Source organism: Ictidomys tridecemlineatus, chromosome 3 (genome assembly GCF_052094955.1).
Source record: "Ictidomys tridecemlineatus isolate mIctTri1 chromosome 3, mIctTri1.hap1, whole genome shotgun sequence".
NCBI classification, from domain to species: domain Eukaryota; kingdom Metazoa; phylum Chordata; class Mammalia; order Rodentia; family Sciuridae; genus Ictidomys; species Ictidomys tridecemlineatus.
Window position 1 is genome coordinate 60,883,871 of NC_135479.1, and position 21,509 is coordinate 60,905,379.

A 21,509-nucleotide genomic window follows, 5' to 3' on the forward strand; every position below is an offset into this window, starting at 1 on the left:
TCCTTGGTTTTGAAAATATAAGTACTTTTAATTCTGATTTTTAAAAAAATTATTTTTAGATAAATCTAGTATTGAAAGAAGATTGTCAGCACTCTGCTGTAGCACTGCGACTGTGTGAGAAGCAGGCATGTCCATGGACCGGCGTGGGAGCATGAGGTGATACATTTGAGATTACAGCTTGGTTCTGTCACCCATCCCCAGGAAACTAGTTTAACTGGTGACTACCAAAGAACAAGCAGCAATTTCAAAAAGGAAAAACAATCCAAAAACTACATTTGTAGAAAATCTGCCTTACTGGAGAAGATACTCCCCTTTCCCTTTTTCTTTGTAGAAGCAGAAGCAAGAGTATTCCAGTTTGCTCCCTGTTTGAACTTGGTAAATAAACATACCTTAGAACTAGAATTATCATTTATTCTTATGGATAATTAAACATGAAATAAGGCAAGTGGCACTTCACTCAGTTCATAGAGCAATGTATGAAATGCCATGGGTTTGCTGAGGTGTACACAAGCAAGAATATACACCTCGTCAGACAGTTTGATGTTTGGGGTGAGTTTGTCTGAACCTGAGCATGCATCTTTCAACAGCTCAGGAAGAAATAGTTTAAGAAGAAGCAAAAGATGGCTCTTGGAAGAAATTTTGAAATCTTCAATTTGATCTAGTATGGACATACGTTAATTCTTCCAAAATCTTTCATATTGCACTAATTTATTAAAACAACTGTGTATTGGATTTTGCAATTTAAAACTAACTGATGGCACAATAGACTTGTTTAAAGTATTTTACTTGATTATATACATATACTCTTTCCAGAATTCACATGTAATCGCTATTGAACTTTTAAATGATCAAAACTTGTGTTCATGTGAATCTTTGCATTTTTTATTTGTTTATTTACACCTACAGATCTTCTTAGTAATATTTTGAGTTGCTGATGTTTACTTTGTTTGCATTTTTCCTTGTGCATGCAAAATGTGCATTGATGCCTGTGACTTTAGGTTTATTAAAGAATAGGTTTATTTGGACAGTATTAGAAAAACTATCATGAATCAAGAGATACTCTTGAGAATTTTCATAGGGCCAAAACAAAGTTGGTGATCAAAGGCTTGTTAGTGATGTGGAGTTTCTACATGAAGTTAGTGAAAAATTAGGTTTGTTTTCTCTTAGGAAAATGGCAGCTCTCTCCAGCCTAACGTGTATTTTTAATGTTAATCTTGACAGTTCACCAAATAGCTTGTAATGGAAAAGCAGGCAGTTAACATCCTTTTAGGAATGTTTCATATGTTGTATATTATTTGTTTTCTTTTACTTACCTGCTTGAATACTTGAATAAACCATTCACCAGTTTTAATCCTATTATTTTAAGCCTTTTACATAAAATATTTTGAACTGACAGTGTGCAGAAGCTCTTCGGCATTACTCTAATTTTAATGTACTGATAAAAACAAACAAACATGGATTTCCTTTACTTTGACAAAGTAATGTAATTTCTACTTTATTTATCTGTATGAAATTCCAGCAGTTAATTTGAACATTTATTTATATGATGTTTGTATTTTTAGGTCTTTAATACAGTGTCTTTCTACCTCTCATTTGTAATTGCATGCATTATTCTTGAAACTAGTTAAAACTCACTGAATTGTTGTGTAATAGCCTTTTTATTATTACCTATACAAATGTATATTAAGGTAAAATAAAACTGACAGTGTTTCTAGGTTACAGTTGGGTCCATATTAAGTGGCTTGTCAAGGCAGATACTTCCTTAGTCTGGGGACTTGGTCATTAAGGTCCTTTGCCACATCCCAGGATTTCCCAGGATTTAAGATTCTTGGTGACTGTCATTCAGGCTTCCATAAATTGATGATCACTTCCCCTTCTTGCTTAGTGATACTGTATTTTTGTATAATTTTTAGAGTTTACACTTTCCTCCATGTTCTCCCCTGCATTATCTCAGTTGATCCTCTGTGTGGGTGGGTAGGGTTATTCTGCCCCCTCTCTAACTTTTTTTAAACACATGATGAAACAGGTTCAAAGAGGGTAAGTGATCAGTCTGAAGTCAGGAACTAGGAAAGTGGTCAAGCCATTCTTTGTAACTTCCAAGTTCTTTCTTCTTCCTCTTGTGTAGTCAAGGTCTTGTTATTGTTAGTGTGTATGAAACAGTGAAGTCTCAACAGCAGAGAACAAACTGTAAATTTATGAGTAATGGTTCTGATTATATTTCCATTATCAAGGCTGATTGTTTTAAGAGATTTTTGCCTTGATTATAGCAATAATAATAAACAAGTGCTTTATGTTTCCATGAGTATTTTTTAATTTCTTTTTTTGTTGGGGGAGGGTACTGGGAATTACACTGGCAGGGGTACTCACATTGAGCTCTATCTCCTGCTCTTTTTAAATTTTGAGACAGGGTCTTGCTGAGTTGCTCAGGCTGCCCTCAAACTTATGATCCTTCTGCCTTAGCCTCCTGAGTAGCTGGGATTACAGGTGTGCACCTAGTGTATTTTTAAATTTCATATCACCTATTTCTTTTTTTAAATTGATTTAAAAAAAATAAATGACAGCAGAGTGCATTACAATTCTTATTACATGTACACAGTATAATTTTTCATATCTCTGTATATAAAGTATGTTCACACCAATTCATGTCTTCATACATGACCTTTGGATAATGGTGTCCATCACATTCTACCATCATTGCTAACCCCCTACCCCTTCCTCCCCCTCTGCCCTATCTAGAGTTTGTCTATTCCTCCCATGTTCCCCCCTCCCTACCCCACCTATTTCATGAAGTAGAAAAAAATGGCAACATTCAGACTGGTCACAGTGATGCACATTTCTAATCCTGGAGACTTGGGAAGTTGAAGCAGGAGAATCACAAGTTTGAGACCAGCCTCAGCAATTTAGTAAGACCTTGTCTTAAAAAAAAAAAAAAAAAAAAGAAAGAAAGAAATGACTAGGGGTATAGCTCACTGGTAGAGCACCTCTGGGTTAATACTTGGAAAATTGTGGACCATTACAAATGTAAATAGAGGAATTAATCATGAATTTGCTAGTTAGCTATTCCTACTCTTAAGATTTATTTTAACTGTCTCCTATACTGACTGGTCTTGAAGGTCTTGATATAGTTATTTTCCACATCGCTGTGTTCCCTTCCTTCCACTGAGAGGAATAACCAGACCAAGAGGAGGCTATTGTTAAGGCATAGTGCCAGCAAGGGTCATAAGGAGAAAGTTGAATACTATACAGTGGACATGAGGACATGGGAGTTGTGCTTCCAAACCAATATATCTGACACGTCTGGGTTCCTGTTTCGGTACAGCTGTCCTGAGACTGTTTCATTTCAGGAAGGATGGCATTTCTCCCTCCAGCTCACCTCTGTGCTGGCATTTGCAGTATCTTCTCTTGTGGTCTGAGAATATTGTGTTTAAAAATGGCAACATTCAGGACTGGGGTTGTGGCTCAGTGGTAAAGGGCTCGCTGAGCATGTGGGATGCATTGGGTTGGATCCTCAGTATCACATAAAAAAATAAAGATATTGTGTCCAACTACAACTAAAAAAATACTTAAAAAATGGCAACATTCAAACTGGTTACAGTGATGCACAACTATAATCCTGGAGTCATGGGAATTTGAAGCAGGAGAATCAAATTTGAGGCCAGCCTCAGCAACTTAATAAGACCTTGTCTCAGGAAAAAAAAAAAAAATGACTGGGGGTATAGCTCACCGGTAGAGCACCTCTGGGTTAAACCCTAGTGACAGCACTCCTGCTGCTGTATACATGGTGGCGACACTCAGTTTTGAGTTTTGACCATTTTAGTTGAGAGAAATAACATTCAATGAAGGCTGATGACTTATTTCCTATGATCCAGTGCTTCCTGGTTCCCACAAAAGGAGCTTTTCTGTCCTCACTAGAGTCAGACCTAGCAGCTCAGGAGGAGCTAATGTTAGGGTCAGGCTGCCTCACTGTCCAAGGATAAAGAGAAAGTTGAATTGGACGTGCTGGGCATGAAGGCATGGGCTCATATTACTTAAAAATCCTTGAGGTGCTGTGTAGTATGATTGGAGCACAGGCTGTGGTGGAAAGCTTCACACTTCTAGTCACACTTGTAGTCTCTGTAAGCAATTTTAAGTTTTTTTTTTTTCCCCTGGAATAAAGAAAGGTCAATTGGTGTTTCCATAGAAAAGATTACTTCACAGGGAGCAGCTACTGCTCAGAGAACTTGATCTTGTCACACCTGATACCTGCATCTTTGAAGTATCTGCATCCACTTCTAGATGGCTTTAGACCATTTACTTCTGGACCCTTGAAGCTGTGTAGTCCTTTGACTACATAAGGACCTTCCCAGGTCACTTTCTTGTTTATCAAAGCCCTTGAGATACTGTCCTTGAGGGGAGACCCAGTCAAGATGATATTTTCCTTATCTGAATTGGGAAACTATCAGAAATGATCCCTCTATAAAAGCATTGTATACAGGAAAACTCTACTAAAAAAAAAAAAAAGAAAGAAAATCACAGCATTTGTGCTAGAGGTGAAGGCAAACTTATAAGGTGGATTCACCAATCAGAACAAACAGCAGAGGCTGATCTCTTGCTGCCATTATGATCTTGTGCAGTCTACAGCAGAGGCCCTGTAGGAGCTGTGACTGGAGTAAGGATCAGCCCAGGGAGCCCTGGCCCTGTTGTCCTGAGTGTGCTGTACAAGGGCATTACCTGTAGGATCTTGTTTTTTGTAGAAGCCCTTGTGGGGAGCCATTCTGACACGTGACTGGGCAACTCCCGGTTTGGGTCTGAGGCGCTCTGGCTAAACTGTGTCGGAGCTTTCCCGACCCTCTCCTGGTGCAAGAGCCTGTCCGTGTGGGGGTGTGACTGACCACTGACCCTGGGGCCAATCACTGACCCTGACCTTGGAGTGCTGCCCCCCTCACCTTCATTGGATGGAATTCTTCCCTGAATTTCTTGTTCCCCAATAAAAGGCCACTCCCTGGCTTGATCTCTCTCTCTTTCTCCTGCTAGCCCTGAGTAATCCCTGCTGCCCTACCGGGTGGTTCGAGGTGGGAGCCAGAGGGGGAGCTGTCTCGGACCTGGTCATAGAAAAAGGTAACTGAGTCTGTGTGTTTATTTCGATCTCACTAGCTAACTTTTATGCCAAGAACCTCTTTAATGAAACCAGTGCGCTGGTCGCATGGTGGAAAGCCCTCTTAGCCCCATTTTCATATGCTATAAAGATCTTCATTATTTGATATATCCTTTCTTGACAGCTCTCCTAGTGCCTCCCAGAGTGGATCTGGAGTAATGGAGACTGTTAGCTTTCTATTGCTCTAAAATACCTGACAAGAACAACTTGGAGGGAAAAGTTTATTTTCGGCTTATGGTTTCAGAGGTTTAGGCCATGGTCAGCTGGCTCCATTGCTGTGGGCCAAAGGTGAGTCAGAGCATCATGGCAGAAGGGCATGGTGGAGGAAAGCTGCTTATCTCATGGCAGCTGGGAAGCAGAGTGTGTGAGGAGCCAGGAACAAAACATATACTCCAAAGGCATACCCCCAGTAACCTAACTTCCTCTAGCCAGGCCCTGCCTGCCTAAGGTTACCACCATTTGTCCAAATTATCAATTCATCAAATAGATTAATCCACTGATTAGGTTCAAGCTCTCATTATCTGATCATTTTACTTCTTGCATTAACACAGGAGCTTTTGGGGACATTTTGTATCCAAACTACAACAGGGCTTTTAAGCCCTGGGCCAGGTGAGCCATGGGCTTGGTAGGGCAGACCTGTCCAGGGTGATACTGCTTCACGCAGCCTGCCTGCCTCTCTGAGACAGTTCTGCTCTTGCACCGTTAACTTATACCTTTAGGAGATGCCAGCTTGAACATTTGCCTATTGAAAACTACATTCTACAACTTTAGGATTTCTTATTTCTTTCTTCTCTCTCTCTCTCTCTCTCTCTCTCTCTCTCTCTCTCTCTCTCTCTCTCTTTTTCTTTTGGTACTAGGGATTAAATGTAGGGTCTCACTAGGCAAGTGCGGTATCGCTGAGCTACACCTGTGTGCCACTTTATGGCCCACACAGCTGACTGGGGGAAGGCCAATTCCAGACCTTTTCCTTCTACCTCTCCTTGCACATACAAAATCCTCCCAGCTAAGCAGGCTGAGAAGAGAAAGTGACAAAAAGCAGGAGGTGGCTGTGACAGGTGGCTCAATTGTGATGTCAGCCTCCTTCTCCTGTGAGCCAGGGGAGGCAAGGACTGAAGGACTGAACACTATGCTCCTTTATTTTGAGACAAGGTCATGCTTAGTTGCCCAGACTGGCCTCAAACTTATAATCTTCCCGCTTCAACCTCCTGAGTAGCTGGGATTACAGGTGTACAGCACCACATCTGCCTCCTTTGGGGTTTCTGTGACTCAATTTGACAACTTAGCTTAAGGGGTTCATTTGGTCTTTAGCTCTGCCCTGTTCAGCTGTGTGTCCTTGGGCAATTTTTTTAAACCCCTCACATCTGTCAAATTGAGGAGTTTAAATCTTGAAGAGTTCCAATCTTGAAGAGCTGGTTGGTGAACTGAATAAGTTGATGAACATAGTTATTTGAACAACACCTGGCACAAGTAAGAATCTAGTAATGGCTGCTACTGAAGTAATTGTCATCCTTTTGCTCATGTTTTCAATTTGTTTCAGGAACAGGTGAAAAATAATTTCCTTTGCATTTGTTTGTGGTATGTCCTGGACTTTGTGCTCTACCCGGAGCCGCTCAAACCATTAGTTCTTACAGGAAAGTCACCTTTGTGCTGTTTACCCATCCACCACCCCAGTTTCAGGCGTTCTTTGAGTTAATTTCTTTAGGTCAATTTGGTTTTGGTTTGTGGTACTAGAGATTGAGCCGGGGTGCTCTACCACTGAGCTATATCCCCAGCTCTTTTCTATTTATTTAAAATTTTTTTTTTTTAGTTGTAGATGGACACAGTACCTTTATTTTATTTCTTTATTTTTATGTGGTACTGAGGATTGAACCTGTTGCCTCATGCATGCTAGGCAAGCACTCTACCACTGAGCCACAATCCCAGCCCAGCTCTTTTCTGTTTTAAAATAGGATCTCATGAAGTTGCCAAGACTGGCCTTGAAGTTGTGATCCTCCTGTCTCAACCTACCAAGTAGCTGGATTGCAGATGTGCACAAATGCACCCGACTTTGGGGCTGTTTTAGTGACATGCTTATATCAGTCTAACATTCATTACTTCATTGGATCCTTACACCAGCCCTTGTTCATTTTACAGATAGAAAAAGCAGACCTGAAGAATCATTTCCCCAAGAGAAAAGCCCCACAGATGGACAGTGGTGGGAGCAGCCACTGTTGGGGTTCGGACCTTCAGGGGCTGGCCTGAGAGTGCTGAGCACAGTCTAGAGCCTAATGCTGACTCACCCTTAGAAAGCCCCATGCTCACTCTCCTGTCTTCTAACACTTTCTGATGATATATAGGAAGAGGGGAAAGAAAAGCTTTATGCTATTTGGTGCCCAGATATCTCCTGTTGGTGCCATCTAATGCTTAATGGAAGGCAGCCAGAGCTCAAGAAGCAGGTCAGGATCAACAGCTCTGTTCAGCCCACTCGGATCTGGATCTGGAGCGTAGGAGCTGTAGGTTTCAGGAATTATCCTGCATCTAACAGTGAAATGGCTTCTGGGACATGTTAATAAACTTGGGCATTTGGTTGACCCACTTTGAGGCTTTCTTGTATGCCTGCTTGCTTGTATTTACATGTGGTGGTGGGGTTGAGCAGCAGGGAGTGGTTTCAGTGGGAGGGGAAGAACCTCCACAGCCCCACCACTGGGAATGGAACCCAGGGGCTCTCTACCCTTGAGCTAAAATCTTAGCCTTTTTTTTTTTTTTTTCAAATTTTGAGGTAGGGTTTTGCTAAGTTGCTAAAGATCTTGCTGAGTTGTCCAAGCTGGTCTCCATCTTGTGATCCTCCTGCCTTAGCCTCCCAGGTTTCTGGGATTACAGGTGTGTGCTACCATGCCAAATACCTTCCAGGTCATAGGCCACATCACATAAAAAAAATTGAGAGGGGCTGGGGATGTGGCTCAAGCAGTGGTGCGCTCACCTGGCACACGTGCGACCCGGGTTCGATCCTCAGCACCACATACAAGCAAAGATGTTGTGTCCGCTGAAAAAACTAAAAAATAAATATTAAAATTCTCTCTCTCTCTCTCTCTCTCTCTCTCTCTCTCTCTCTCTCTTTAAAAAAAATTGAGGTCTGAGCAGCAGAGCAAGAAGAGATTTACTATAAAGGGAAAGTATACACTTGAGACTGGGAGTGTGGGTGAGCTTGGAGAGAGTGAGTCCTACTATCTTAGTCTGGGGTTCCCTTTTTTTTAGTGACACATTATAATTATGCATAATAGTAGGCTTTATTGTTATGTATTCATTTGATCTGATTCTAACATTTATGGAGTAGGTAGGAGGCTGAACTAGAGGTGGAGTTAGCAGGGTGATACAATTTTGTATCCGTTTTCCTTAGGGTCTCTCCTTGCCCTTGCATATTTTAATCATGGTACTTCCTACATTGCATTTGTCATTAGCATCTTAAATCTCTACCCAGGGTTGTGCCCTTCATGATTATAATTAAGGTAGGATCATTTCTTGGTCACCAAAGTCTCTAATGCACATTTCCAGTAGAGGAATGGCTCCTGTAGGTGCCTTTTGGTTGTCCTGTGGTCTTGTTTTTCTATCAGTTAGTCACCAAGTTTTTGACAAGGACACAGGTGAAAGGACTGGGGCAGGATTGCTCTTGAGTTATTAATTTTGCATTCCAAGAATTTGTGGGTGATTCTCTTTTGGGATTCTGTGTCCCTAATTCCTATCTTAGACTGACGTTTTTGTTTTTTTTGGCGCCAGGGATTGAACTCAGGGGCACTCAACCACTGAGCCATATCCCCAGCCCTATTTTGTATTTAGAGACAGGGTCTCACTGAGTTGCTTAGCACCACACTTTTGCTAAGCCTGTCTTTGAACTAGCGATCCTCCTTCCCCAGCCTCCCAAGCTGCTGGGATTACAGGCATGTGCCACTGCACCCAGGCAGACCAAGGTTTTTGATATAGAATATTGACCAGGAAGTGATGGGAGATACTGACATGTGATATTGTGAAATATGTATCTGACCTTTATTCTTCTTTGCTGCCGTGTAACTCCTAAAATCCTTAGACTCTCCAAAGTAATGTGACTTGTGAGCATGGTGAGGCATACCTGTCATCCCAGTGTCTCCGGAGGCTGAGGCAGGAGGATCTCAAGTTTGAGGTTAGCTTTGTCAATGTAGCGAGATTCCATCTCAAAATACAAAGGACTGGGGGGGGAGTGTGACTCAGTGATAAAGCACCCTAGGGTTCAAACCCTAGTACCACAAAAACCAAACAAAAAAAATGTCTTTTTGTATATTAATGAGTTGACTGGTGGTGGGCAGTCCCTAAAAAGCTTCAGAGTGGCAAACAGTCCCCCCAAAAAGCAAAGCAGGATTAGAAGGTTAGGACTTTCAGCTCCACTCAGGAGCTGGGAGGCTGAAGGAGTGGGTGGCTGAAGGTTAAGTTGATCACAGTGGCCAAGGATGTAATCAACCTTGCCTCCATAATAAAGTCTTCATAAAAATGCAAAAGGAGTATGGAGAAGCTTCCCGGTAGTTGAACATGTGGAGGTTACTGGAGAGCAGTGTTCCTGGTGAGGGCATGCAGGCAGGCCCCATGGAAGAGTTGGTGGTTTCTACAATAGCAGCCTGCAAGTCCCTGAAAAGTGACTTCAGCAATGACTATCAATATGACACCCACACCAGGGGATTTCTTAGGTTTTTGTCACTGTGACCAAAATACCTGGTAAGAACAACTTAGAGGAGGAAAAGTTTGTCTTGACTCACAGTTTGAGACTTCCTGGTCAGCAGAGAGAGGGGAGAGGGAAAGGGCCACAGGGAAGGTGGCATCCCTCCAGGGACATCCCCAGGGGCACACCTCCTGCAGTCATGCCCTGTCTGCCTAGTTATCTTCTCGTCAGTCCTGTTGGAACTGGGTTGGACTGAGTAGGCTACAGCTCTCAATCTACTCATTCTACCTTCCTATGTTAACACAAGAGCTTTTGAGGGACACCTCATATCCACACGACAGCAGAACTCAGTTGAAGACTAATAACATCATTTAGCTGTGCCACCTCCAAATTTAGTGATTTTTAAAGTGAACTGAAGCTGGTAACTAAAAGCAAGTGAAGCTGGAGAGTTTATTTGGGGTTCTCTTGGTTCCATGCCTACACAGCCTCTCTTTTCTTAGTGATTTTTCAATCCCAGAGAAAGGAGCAAGTCTGGGATCTATCCCAGACTGAACACTTGAAAATGCACAAAGAGTGATCCCTAAATCTTCAAGAGACATAATCTCTAAGTAGATTTTAATGTGAACAAGAAATCGAATTATTTATATCAAATATAATTGATAATTGGCTGATAAAAAATAGTTGCAATAAACTAAAAACAAGTGTGGATAAATGAAATTGGTATATCATGTGATGTATTTTTATTTTTAAACTTTTTGATTGTTGAGATTGAACCCAGGGACACTTAACCACTGAGCCATGTCCCCAGTCCTTTTCATTTTTTAAAATTTTGAGACAGGGTCTTGCTAAGTTGCTTAGAGCCTCATTAGGTTGTTGATGCTTGCTTTGAACTTGGAATCCTCCTGCCTCAGCCTCCCAAGTGGCTGGGATTACAGGTGTGGGCCACTACGCCTGGCTTAAATTCTATTTTCAAAACACTGAAGGGCATGGAGAAATGCTCATAATGAATTATCAAAGTAACTAGACTATCAGATTTTCCAAGTTTTATAAAACTGTCTAAATTTAGTTGAACATCTAGAGATGTATGGGGGTGATAATTTTTAAATTATCTAAAATTCTGTATGCACAAGAATTCCATCCATATGTTTTGGTGTGTTGTCCTTTTGTCTTTAAAGTGGCTGTAAGTACCTGTAAGTACTTTGTTCCCCATGCCATACTGATCCTGTGAGACAGAAACCTCATTTCTATTTATGCCCTGGAACCCAGGTCCTGACTCTGGTGACCTAAGAATATTTCTTGAAGTAATGAACTTGAAAAAAAGGCTCCTCTTTGTCATCATTTGAAGTGACAAAACAGTGATTTCAAGATGACACCACCAAAGCATTGATCTTACAGAATTTGGGTATGATGTGACAGCAGGCTTCTGAAGAAGTCTCCCTTTTGCAGACAATCACCTAGCTCTGCGGCTCTTGTGTCATTTTCTACGTGACCACGAGGGGGCAGTGCCTGACTGTTGCTTCCATGACACTGCCTATTGCAGAAGGTTTGCAAGTTTTGCCCTCTACAGAACACGTTTAATAATGGTAGATAATTTGTTTAATAAACATTAATTTGCTTTTATTCTTCATTAAAATTTGGACGCTGATGAAAATTCTCCACAAGAAACAAACACATGTTTATCCACTGGCTGGAAGATGTACCTGTGACACATGAAGGTGTGAAAAATGATGGGTCCACCCCACATCTCTATTTGAATCTCCCTCTCTCCTACATCCATCATGTACCAACATCCATGTAAAACATCCTGTCACAGATAGATGTGATGACTACAGATCTATTCAGTCTGTTGTTCTTTTTGTGATGGGAATCTGCTGGGAAGCGGTTTGCTCCTCAGAGTCAGAATGGAATTGAAATGATGGGGTCGTTGGCAGCATGTTTGTCAAGTGGCAGAGCTATTGGTTGGCATCGCTAAGGTCTGGTACAGATGGTGAGCCAAAGCACTCCGTTTCCCTTTCTCTGGGGAACTTGACTAAAATCCTTTATATCCTGCAAGAGTGTCAGGCTAGAATAATGAAATTGGTGATCTGGAGGGGAGATATGGATGTGATTTTAATTACCTAGAACTCTGCCCACAAGGCCCATCACTCTGCATTCTACCTTGATTCTGAGACGGGACAAAGGACAGGTAGTCAGCATAGATATTGAATGAGGAGGTGGAAAAGGTAAGGACTAATTAATTACCAAAGAAAAGAAAATGGGATGCACACCCTCCAGGCATTCCTTCTCTCTAGAAGTTGCTACCCCCTCCGGGGGGATCACTCCTCCCAACACAAGGAGATGTCCCCTGTGCTGCTCTTTTCCTGCCTTTGGGCACATACACTGGATAAAAAGAGGAGGTAGGGAGAAGAAGAGATCTGTAAAGGGACCATCCCCTCCCACTGGCATCTGGCTCTGGAACCTGAATGCTTTCTGGAGAAGTCTGTTCTGTGTCTCTTATAAAACTTGCTTTCTACTCTTGCCTCTGCATTTCTCGGGTATTTAATCTTCAACGTAGAGAGGAAAGTGGACCAGATCCTGTTTGCTGAGACCAGGGTCAATCTCTTGTGCCCCTCACCAGACAGTGACCTGGGAGCAGAATCTACCCCTTGGCTTAAACTCTATCTTCTGGGCCCCAACTTGGCTCTAGGCAGAGAGCAGCTGATGAAAGGCCTCAGGGGCCAAAGGTCTAACAAGACGGAGGGTAGTATTTGAAAGTGGGATGCTGCTAGAGCATCCTAGATGTGAGGTCACCCTATGTATGGGGCGCTCAGACAGACCTTCCTTTGCAGCTGCAGAGTTCCCTGGGAACACCAGGAGATTTGTCCATCCATCTACGTGGGTGTTAGTGAGAGCTCCTAATTCAACCAGTGCTGTGAAGAAGCGCCTTGCACAAAGATCTGAACAAACACTTCACACAAGAAGAAATATGAGTGGTCAAAAATTATATGAAAAAATGTTCAACATCTCTAGCAATTAGAGAAATGCAGATTAAAACTACACCGAAATTCCATCTCCCTCCAGTCAGAATGGCAATGATCAAGAATACAAATAACAATGTTAGTAAAGATGGAAGAAGAAAGTTATTCTCATACATTGTTGGTGGGACTGCAAATTGATGCAACCACTATAGAAAGCAGTGTGGAGACTCCTCAGAAAACGTGGAATGGAACCATCTTTGGACCCAGTTATCCCCACTCCTTGGTCTATATTCAAAGAACTTAAAAACAGCATACAACAATGATACAGCTACATCAATATTTATATTTATCAATATTTATATTTATCAATATTTATATTGATGAAGCTATATCACTGTTATATACTGTTTTTATATTATAGAAGCTCAACTCACAATAACCAAGCTATGGAAACAACCTAGGTGTCCTTCAATGGATGAATTGATAAAGAAAATGTGATATACATACAATAGAATATTACTCAACCATAAAGAAGCATGGAATTATGGCATTTGTCAGTAAATGGATGGAACTGGAGAATATTATGGTCAGTGAAATAAGACAGTCCCCCAAAACCAAAGGCCAAATGTTCTGTCTGATTTGTAGATACTATACCCCAAACAAGGGAGGTTGAGGAGAAGGGTATAATAGAAGTAACTAGGCAATGGATAATGAAGAAAATGGAAGGAGGAGGGGAATAGGAAGTACAGTAGAATTAATTGGTCATAACTTTCCTAGCCTGTGTTTGCAAATACAACCAGGGTAACTCCACACCACGTATGACCACAAGAGTAGGAACCTAATAGAATAATATATACTCTATGTATGTATGTTCTGCAAGATACATTCTACTGTCATGTATAAGTAAAAAAAAATAAAATTAAGAGCTTTGCAAGGAAATCTTCAAAAATGAATCAATGCAGAGGTGGGATTACTCCCTAGCATTGGCCGTGCTAGGTAAAAGAATATAAGCTGAGAACTTGGGTGGGTGCTGCCAAAGGACTCTGACAGAGGAATACCCATGCTAGGTCTCCCACAGGATGTGCCAGGGCTTGTGCCTCCCACATTCTCACCAGGGTGGTTCAGCACCAGCCTTAAAACCTGTTCAGTCGATGGGGGAAAATGACATCCCAGGAGTGTGTGCATTTGTGTGTTGACATTCAGAGGTTGAGCATCTCTGACGGTAACTGCTATATGCAGTGATTCCTTCTGATTTGCACAAATTTGTCCTTTGTCCCATGGCATCGGTGTTCATTGTTTATCCTCTTTCTTGGGATCTATTTCCTCCCAGAGCTTCACTACTTGCTCTTCTCTTCCAGAACTGATCAGCAATGGGAAGGGTAGAAGTAAAGTCCAGGGCCCAGGATTTCAGTATCCGCTTCCTTCCTCCACGACCTATTGTGGTTGGGAAGGGATGAATGTTTACTTTTGGTGGAGATGTTGGGGAGGAACCTGGGAAGGGATGAAAGTTTATTTTTCCCAGCATGGGACCGTGGTTTCTGGGATTAATGATCACCTTCCTTTTCCCTCTTCCTCTGGGTCAGACAGTTTTGGGGGCTGTCATTTTTCATATCCTTTAGTGGTTATGGATACCCGATTCAGGAAAATATTCTGGAACTACGAAGGAGTGACTAGTGCAGAAGTCTGAGAATGTATTTAATGGCAATAGATGGAATCTTTTAAAAACAAATAAAGTATTTAATTTTCAAAGAAACAAATTTTAACAAAAATGTAAATACATAAAATAGAAGTAAAAAATAAATGGCAGGGGAGGCAAGGGTAGCTCTGGGGTGACAACGAGTGTGAGGAGGAGCTCAGTGGGTGGTGCTGGCTGAGGGGCCACCAGGGGTTGATGGCCTGGAGTTGCCATTGCAGGCCTTTCCAGCTCCAGCTCTCTCTCAGGTGGTGGAGGTGGTGAAATTTGAGATGGAGCATCCCCAAGCACCAGATGTGGTCCTGCAACTGCAAGAGGAGTAAAGGTCAAGAAACTGTCCATGTTCCTTCCAGGGGTAATATTTTTCCCACTGCCTTTCACACAGTTCCTGGCAATGTCCCCAGAATGCATGCAGACAATGCCAGCTCTGCTTCCCACTGTTCCTGCCCCACCCCTATTTCTGGAAGACATGCTCTGCATGTCCAGCTCTGTCCCATCCCCAGCTCTGTCCCATCCCCAAATGCTCACAGCCACCACCCCAACCTCCTCACCTTTGGCCTCTCCCTCCATGGTCTCTGGGTTTTCTATAAAGCCCAGGACACAGTGGCCTTCATCCTCCATATCAGGGCGTGCTACATACACATGGCTATGGATGTTCCGAGCAGAATTGTGAAGCAGCTGTAAGCCAATGAGTGAGGAGACCACCCTAGAGGAATGCAGGGGGACATCAGCCTGAGAGGCCTGGCCTTTCTTTTTTTTTTTTAATTTTTTTTATTGGTTGTTCACAACATTACAAAGCTCTTGACATATCATATTTCATACATTAGACTGAAGTGGGTTATGAACTCCCAATTTTACCCCAAATGCAGATTGCAGAATCACGTCGGTTACACATCCACAATTTTACATAATGCCCAATTAGTAATTGTTGTATTCTGCTACCTTTCCTATCCCCTACTATCCCCCCTCCCCTTCCCTCCCATAAGGCCTGGCCTTTCTGACCATGAGGTTGATACTCTTGGCACCCCAGTGTTCAAAGGTGCAGGCTGGGCTCCAAGAGGTGCAGGGCCAGTTCCAGGACTCACAGCTCTATGTGACCCTGTCACCCTGGGCAGGGCTTACCTTCCCCACATTATGTCCATCTCCTGTTGGGTGGAGGAACCAGAGGTGCTGGACGTGAAAGAGGAGTCATCATCTAGGCAGTCTGGCTCTAGGGTGTCCTCCAAGCTCTCTGGGGACTGTGCCTGGAACATATATAACATGCTGCTATCATCTACCTCTGTAGCCACCTCTCCCTTCTGCAATGGGACATGGAGGAGATGGAGAGTCAATGGCTCAAGTGTGACCCACCAGATGTATTTGGGGATGGTGTTCAGTGAAAAATCCAAAGCCCTAAGGGATTTATCCATTAAGGGGACAGGAGAGCCCCAGCACCACAATAGCTGGCAGAGTTCAAGTGGAATTGCTGAGGGAATAGTTGGCTACCTCAGCAGCTTCAGGCCAGTTTGTTATATGACAAGAGGTGGCAGCTCTGTGCATTAGGAGCATTATCCTCTGAGTCCCACCAGCACATCACCTTCTGGAGGTGAGAAAACAGGCTCATCCCAGACAGTTCTTGTGTGAGGACACCCAGGACATCATTCTCTGTGATGCTGTCAAAGTGGCTCAGGAGGGAATGAGGTCAGGTCCCAATGCTAGGAAAGGCTGAATGGCTATGGAAACTGAGTCCACCTGGAAGGTGGTAAAGTGCTGGGGCCCCCAACACCTGTTCTGAGACTGTAGGGTGTGTTCCTTGAGACAGCAAGTGACATAGAAATGGACCAAGTAGCAAAGTTCCCGGGTTGTTTTGGCTAAATGTCCCCCTACTAATCCTGTTAATGTGTAAAATTGGAGAGTGTGTGGAAGGACAGGCAGTCCACTGCCACCCAGACACCTGGATCTAGGAGTTATAATCAGCTGATGGGTGAAATGCAAAATCTTCAGATTAAGGAAGTGAGAATGTCAGTGTTGCTGTTGTGATGTTGTCTCTAATATGGGGACAGTGACCTTGCATGTGGCCAAGGCCAAGGCTGGCAGAGAAGGTGGGGATGGGTGAGGAGTTGGTGCTCAGATTCCTTATGGTTCAGGACTCTGCCCCTCCACCTTCCAGCCCCACAAGGAATGTGTTCAGGGTGGTGTCTGGGCTTAGTGTCGTCTTCTGTTCTTCTCTTGGCCTGGGCTATGGAGGCTTCCCTGCTCCCACACTCACCCTGAGGCCAAGCTCGTTCCCACAGGTACTTGGCCCTGGCCCTTCCAGCACAGCTCTTGATTGGAAGCCCCTGTTGCTGTCCTCCATGAGAACCTGTGGAGAGCAGGTCAACAGAGAGCCTGAAAGCTGGCAGGGAGCCCCTGGTCCTGCCTAGCCTCTGTTCAGGGTGTTTCTGCCCTAGTGGTGATCTCCCCAAATCTCACACAGACCCTGTGTCCCAGAGTTCTACCCTAGGAAGACAGGAGATGGCACTGGGGGCCAGAATGAGGCCTAGACACTCCCAGTCCCACCTCTAGTCCTGTCCTGGGGATGATCATGACAGATACCTGGCTCACAATCTCCCAATAGCTGATCCTGCCTCAGCTCCCTGTTCCCCCAAACTCAGGAGGAAGGCATTTCAGGGTTACTCACGGTGGTGGATGGTCTCTGGCTCAGTGGCCCTGGATTGTCGGGTGTAGGCCTGCGTTGTCTGTTCACACAAGGGCAGAGGTGCTGGGAGCAGGATCTCCAACAGCACCCCATTCTTATCAGTAGGTTCCCTCTGCAGGGCTTCCTGGAGCTGTAGCGGGGGCGGGCTCTGGCAGCCTGGCCTCCTGAAGCTTTGGCCTCCACAGGGGAAGCAAGAAAACATGCTTTCGCGTCCAACGTATCTCACCAAATGAGCTGGGAGGAGGCTGTTGCTAGAATGTGGGTGCCTGGTTACTGGGTCCAAGTTCTGTTTGCATCTATCACCAAGAAAGGGAGGCCATGTCTTGGGGTCCCTGGTCTGACCCTTCCTCCAGATAAACCCACATATGTCCTGGGCTACAGTTGACTGTCCTCCAGCCCTATGACATTTCCATATGTGTCCATAGCCATCCCCAACACTGTCCCCATATCCTTGTCAGGCCTGGGTGCAGCCAGGGTCCCAGCTCTGAGGAGACATAGCTGGGTTTAAACCCAGCTCCTTCTCCTGTCCTCTCATGTGACCTTGGACAAGTCCTCGTGTCTATCAAGTCTTCCTCATTCTCCATCACACAGTGGCGCCATCCTAGCATCTGCTTCCTAGTGATGTCACCAGGAGTATGTGAGATGGCATTTAGAAAACCTGCTGCCTTGTGTGTGAAATGCACAGAAGCAGAGATCAAATATAGGAACAGGTGGGATGTCACATAGAATAGAACTAACAACAGGCCTAGCCTCCTGCCCTGTGACTTTGTAAATGTCATTTTCCTTCCCAACCTTCTTTACTCTCTGCATGGTGAGAGGATTGAAATGCAATTAGTGAGGATATCCTCATCTCCCTAGGCTTTCAGTTGCTTCCCATGGTCTTTAGATTCAGACCCATGTGCCCCAGCCAGGCCTGTGTGCTGGGCCTCCTGCTGAGCAGGGCCCAGCTCTCCTCACCCTCCTGTGAACAGTCCCTTCCCCCTTTCCATTCCTCTACTGGCCACACTCACCTGGGAGTCATTGTCCTCACAAAGCCTTTTCATCACCACTGCCAGGGCAAGGACTTGGGTTCCAGTTCCACATGGGTCCCCGAGACTCCAATAAGGTGGTCTTTCTCCCCCTCCAAGGATGAGTGGTCCCTTAGGGCACCGTTCTGCTGTGGCCCACGTCTGTCTTCCTGTCTCCTCTGTCCTCTGATGGCCCCCAGGGGGCAGAAAGCTTCCACCAAGGGCCAGAGCACAGTGTCACACGGGAGGCAGCGCAGACTGGGGAGCCTGTGGGACCTTGTGATGACCTACTCCAAGCTCCAGACTTTGTAGGGAAGGAAACGGAGGCCTCGGGCCACGTTCTCCCCTTCCTGTCTTTTGGGGCTTTATTTGGTTTGTGTTTGGGGCTGTGCTGGGTTGCAGCTCAGCAACGCTGGACCACTGAGCTACCCCAGAGCCACTCTGTTGCCCCGTGTGATGGTCCAGATTCAGCAGATCCCTGGGGCGGGTAAAGTGGAAGGGCGACAATTAAAAGGACTAACTGGATCCAGTTGAGGCCGAACACCTTAAGAGAATGGACCATACTTCCTGTTTCCAACTCACCTCCCTTTTTTCTTTGTATGCCTTTTGGTCTCATTGTACCCGTTGGTCTTGCCATCTATCCTAGACATACACGTTTGGAGTGGAAATGCCCCCTGGCAATGAGTTTTCCCCTCTCTTAACAGTTTGCATAGCCATCCTGTGGTCAGGAGCACTTGGTTCAGTTCTTTCAGCTTGGTTGAAGATTATTTTCTCTCCGGGTCTTGATTAAAATCAAGTCATCAGGCTGGAAGTGATGAATGCAAATTCTACAATGAGAGTCTGTGCAACAGTTTATAATAATCATACCACCAAAAAAAAAAAAAAACAAAAAAGGTACAGATAGGTCTCAAATTGACTCAGAACAAACTTGTGTATTGGGCACTCTTAAATAACCCCCCTTTTTACTTACTTATGGGAGAGCTGACAAAAATGTACATCTTTAATTACATTGAAAGAACCTTTTTCTTTTCTTTTAAATGCCCAAGTAGGATTATGCTTTGGTTATACCTCTCCTGCCAGGTATTTAAGACCAAACTGGTATAAAAAAGTGACCTTGTTTCTTCCTATCTATTACTAAGGGTCAGCTGAGTGTCACTCTTGGGAACTTGTGAGAAGCCTCTTAGCTTCTCTAGTGGCATCTGCCAGATGGGTCAGAATCTTGCTGACCGTATGTAGCTTCCCTTGGAAGCATCAGGGACATTTCTCTCTCCAATGATCCTCATCTTTGCAGAATGTGGATTGCTTGGCTTCCTGTTCTCGAGGGTCCCTCTAATTCTCCTGATCAGCAGGTCATGTAACCCAGAGTTGCAAAGTCCTGTTGTTCCCTGGGTCCCTGCTGATTTCAGAGGACAAGAGCCATATATTCTCTCTTTTTCCTCAGCCCTTTAACTGCCTTAACTCTGTGTTTCAAACATCCACAAGGCCAGTTTCACCAGTCAAAGTACGAGTACTTGGTTTTATATTTAATGTATATAACTTTAAAGTCATTTATCCCTTCCATTTAATTGGGGTCAGTATTAGTACTGGAAGTCAGCCTTATATTTTGTTTGTCCTACAGCAAAATATAAGGAGAGATCTGACAAAATGGGAGAGCTGACAAAAATGTGCATCTGAAGGCCCTCCATGGGGCAGAAGCTTCCACCAAGGGCCAGAGCACAGTGTCACACGGGAGGCAGCGCAGACTGGGGAGCCTGTGGGACCTTGTGATGACCTACTCCAAGCTCCCGACTTTGTAGGGAAGGAAACGGAGGCCTTCGCTCCTCAGGGGACTTGTCCTAGTCAATTGTGCCACGGCTGAGGCCCACACACAGGGCCCCGGGCCACGTTCTCCCCTTCCTGTCTTTTTGGGGCTTTATTTAGTTTGTGTTTGCAGCACCCGATCACCCTGGGTTCTGATGAAGAGTGTCTGGTTTTCCTCACACTCTATGTCCCATGATGGCTGGCTGCCTTTTGCCTGCCCCTTGATGCTCCTTGGCATTCTGGAGGCGAGGGTAGGAGAGTTCCAGGTACCTACTAAAACCCTCTGAAGATGAAATGGGAGTGAAGGCCTGGCACACACTTAGCATGCAGGACTGGCTTCCTGGGAGGCCAAGGAGAATGGGAAGGGAGAAGAAGGTACAGAAAGGACAGAAAAGGAGACAGGAAGAAATTAGGTGACACCTATCACCAAGGTCAAGAAGCCATAATATGAAATGTGCATGTAATGAAAGTTCCTTCTGTGACAGATTAGAGAATCAATGTTTCAAAATGCCACTTATTCCTGTTTTTTTAACTGCAGTCCCCCCATACCCAGTGCCTGTCTCTGTAGTTCAACTCCATCTCACTCCCCGCAAGATGTTGTTCTCTGTTTGCTCTAGCCCTCCTGTCATGTTGTGCCAAGCATGCAGCCTCTAGTGCCAAAACAGAGTATGTCACAGGGATGTGCAGACTTGACATCTGAGATCCAATAATCCTAAAGCTATCATAGTGGGACAAGTTTTTTTTTTTTTACATAAAAAAGGTTTTACTCCCCAGGAGCAAATAAATCATTTTGAATTACTGATATACACTGTTACCAAGAAAATAAAGATGGCTACATGTATGCAGTAGCACAAGTTCAGTGTAAGAAATGGGTGAGGGCTGGGGATGTGGCTCAAGCGGTAGCGCGCTTGCCTGGCATGCGTGTGGCCTGGGTTCCATCCTCAGCACCACATACAAAACAAAGATATTGTGTCCGCCAAAAATTAAAAGATAAATATTAAAATTCATTCTCTCTCTCTCTCTCTCTCTCTCTTAAAAAAAAAAAGAAAGAAACAGGTGAGTTGGCGATTAGAGATAAAAACCAACATAACCCAAACCAAGAGGATTCCCATAGGGAAAGTGTCGAATTCAAAAGCTCCTCCCCAATGCACAGGGGGCATGTCATTGTCTTAGAAGTGGAAAACAAATCCCCCTGTGGAGATGCTTGCAACACCCCAACTGGTGACAAGACTTGGGCAAATGAAGACATACACTCACACTCAAACATAGACCTCCTTCCAGCAGTCACAGAGTTACATCCCAGGGCCCGATTGTTGAGAGCCACAGCCGAAGGGACCCCAGCAAACTTTCAGACTGCCAGCTGATGATTGGCTCACAGCGGGCCCAGCAACTTCTAGCTGATTGGCTCCTCTGTGGTGATGCTCATTGGGCTGTTTCCCCGCCCTTTCAGACTATGGAGCTGCTCATTGGGGGACATTTTTTGGCTCTGCCCATGTGACCCAGCCAATCTGCCTCAAGAGCAGGAGGAGTGGGGGAGGTGGAGAGGCTTGTGGGAAGCTGGTGGTGGCAGTTGGGCTC

The 21,509-nt window shown here is 44.3% G+C and overlaps 1 protein-coding gene across 1 annotated transcript in view; it reads left to right on the forward strand.

Annotated features, from left to right (window-relative positions):
- The window catches only part of Ulk2 (unc-51 like autophagy activating kinase 2), a 61,578-nt gene extending 59,281 nt beyond the window's left edge, over positions 1-2,297 (forward strand). The window contains exon 20 of the mRNA XM_078041102.1: positions 60-2,297. Coding sequence (XP_077897228.1) covers positions 60-118 — 59 coding nt within the window. The 3' untranslated portion in view covers positions 119-2,297. The remainder of the gene's footprint in view (positions 1-59) is intronic.
- Positions 2,298-21,509: the final 19,212 nt, after the last annotated feature.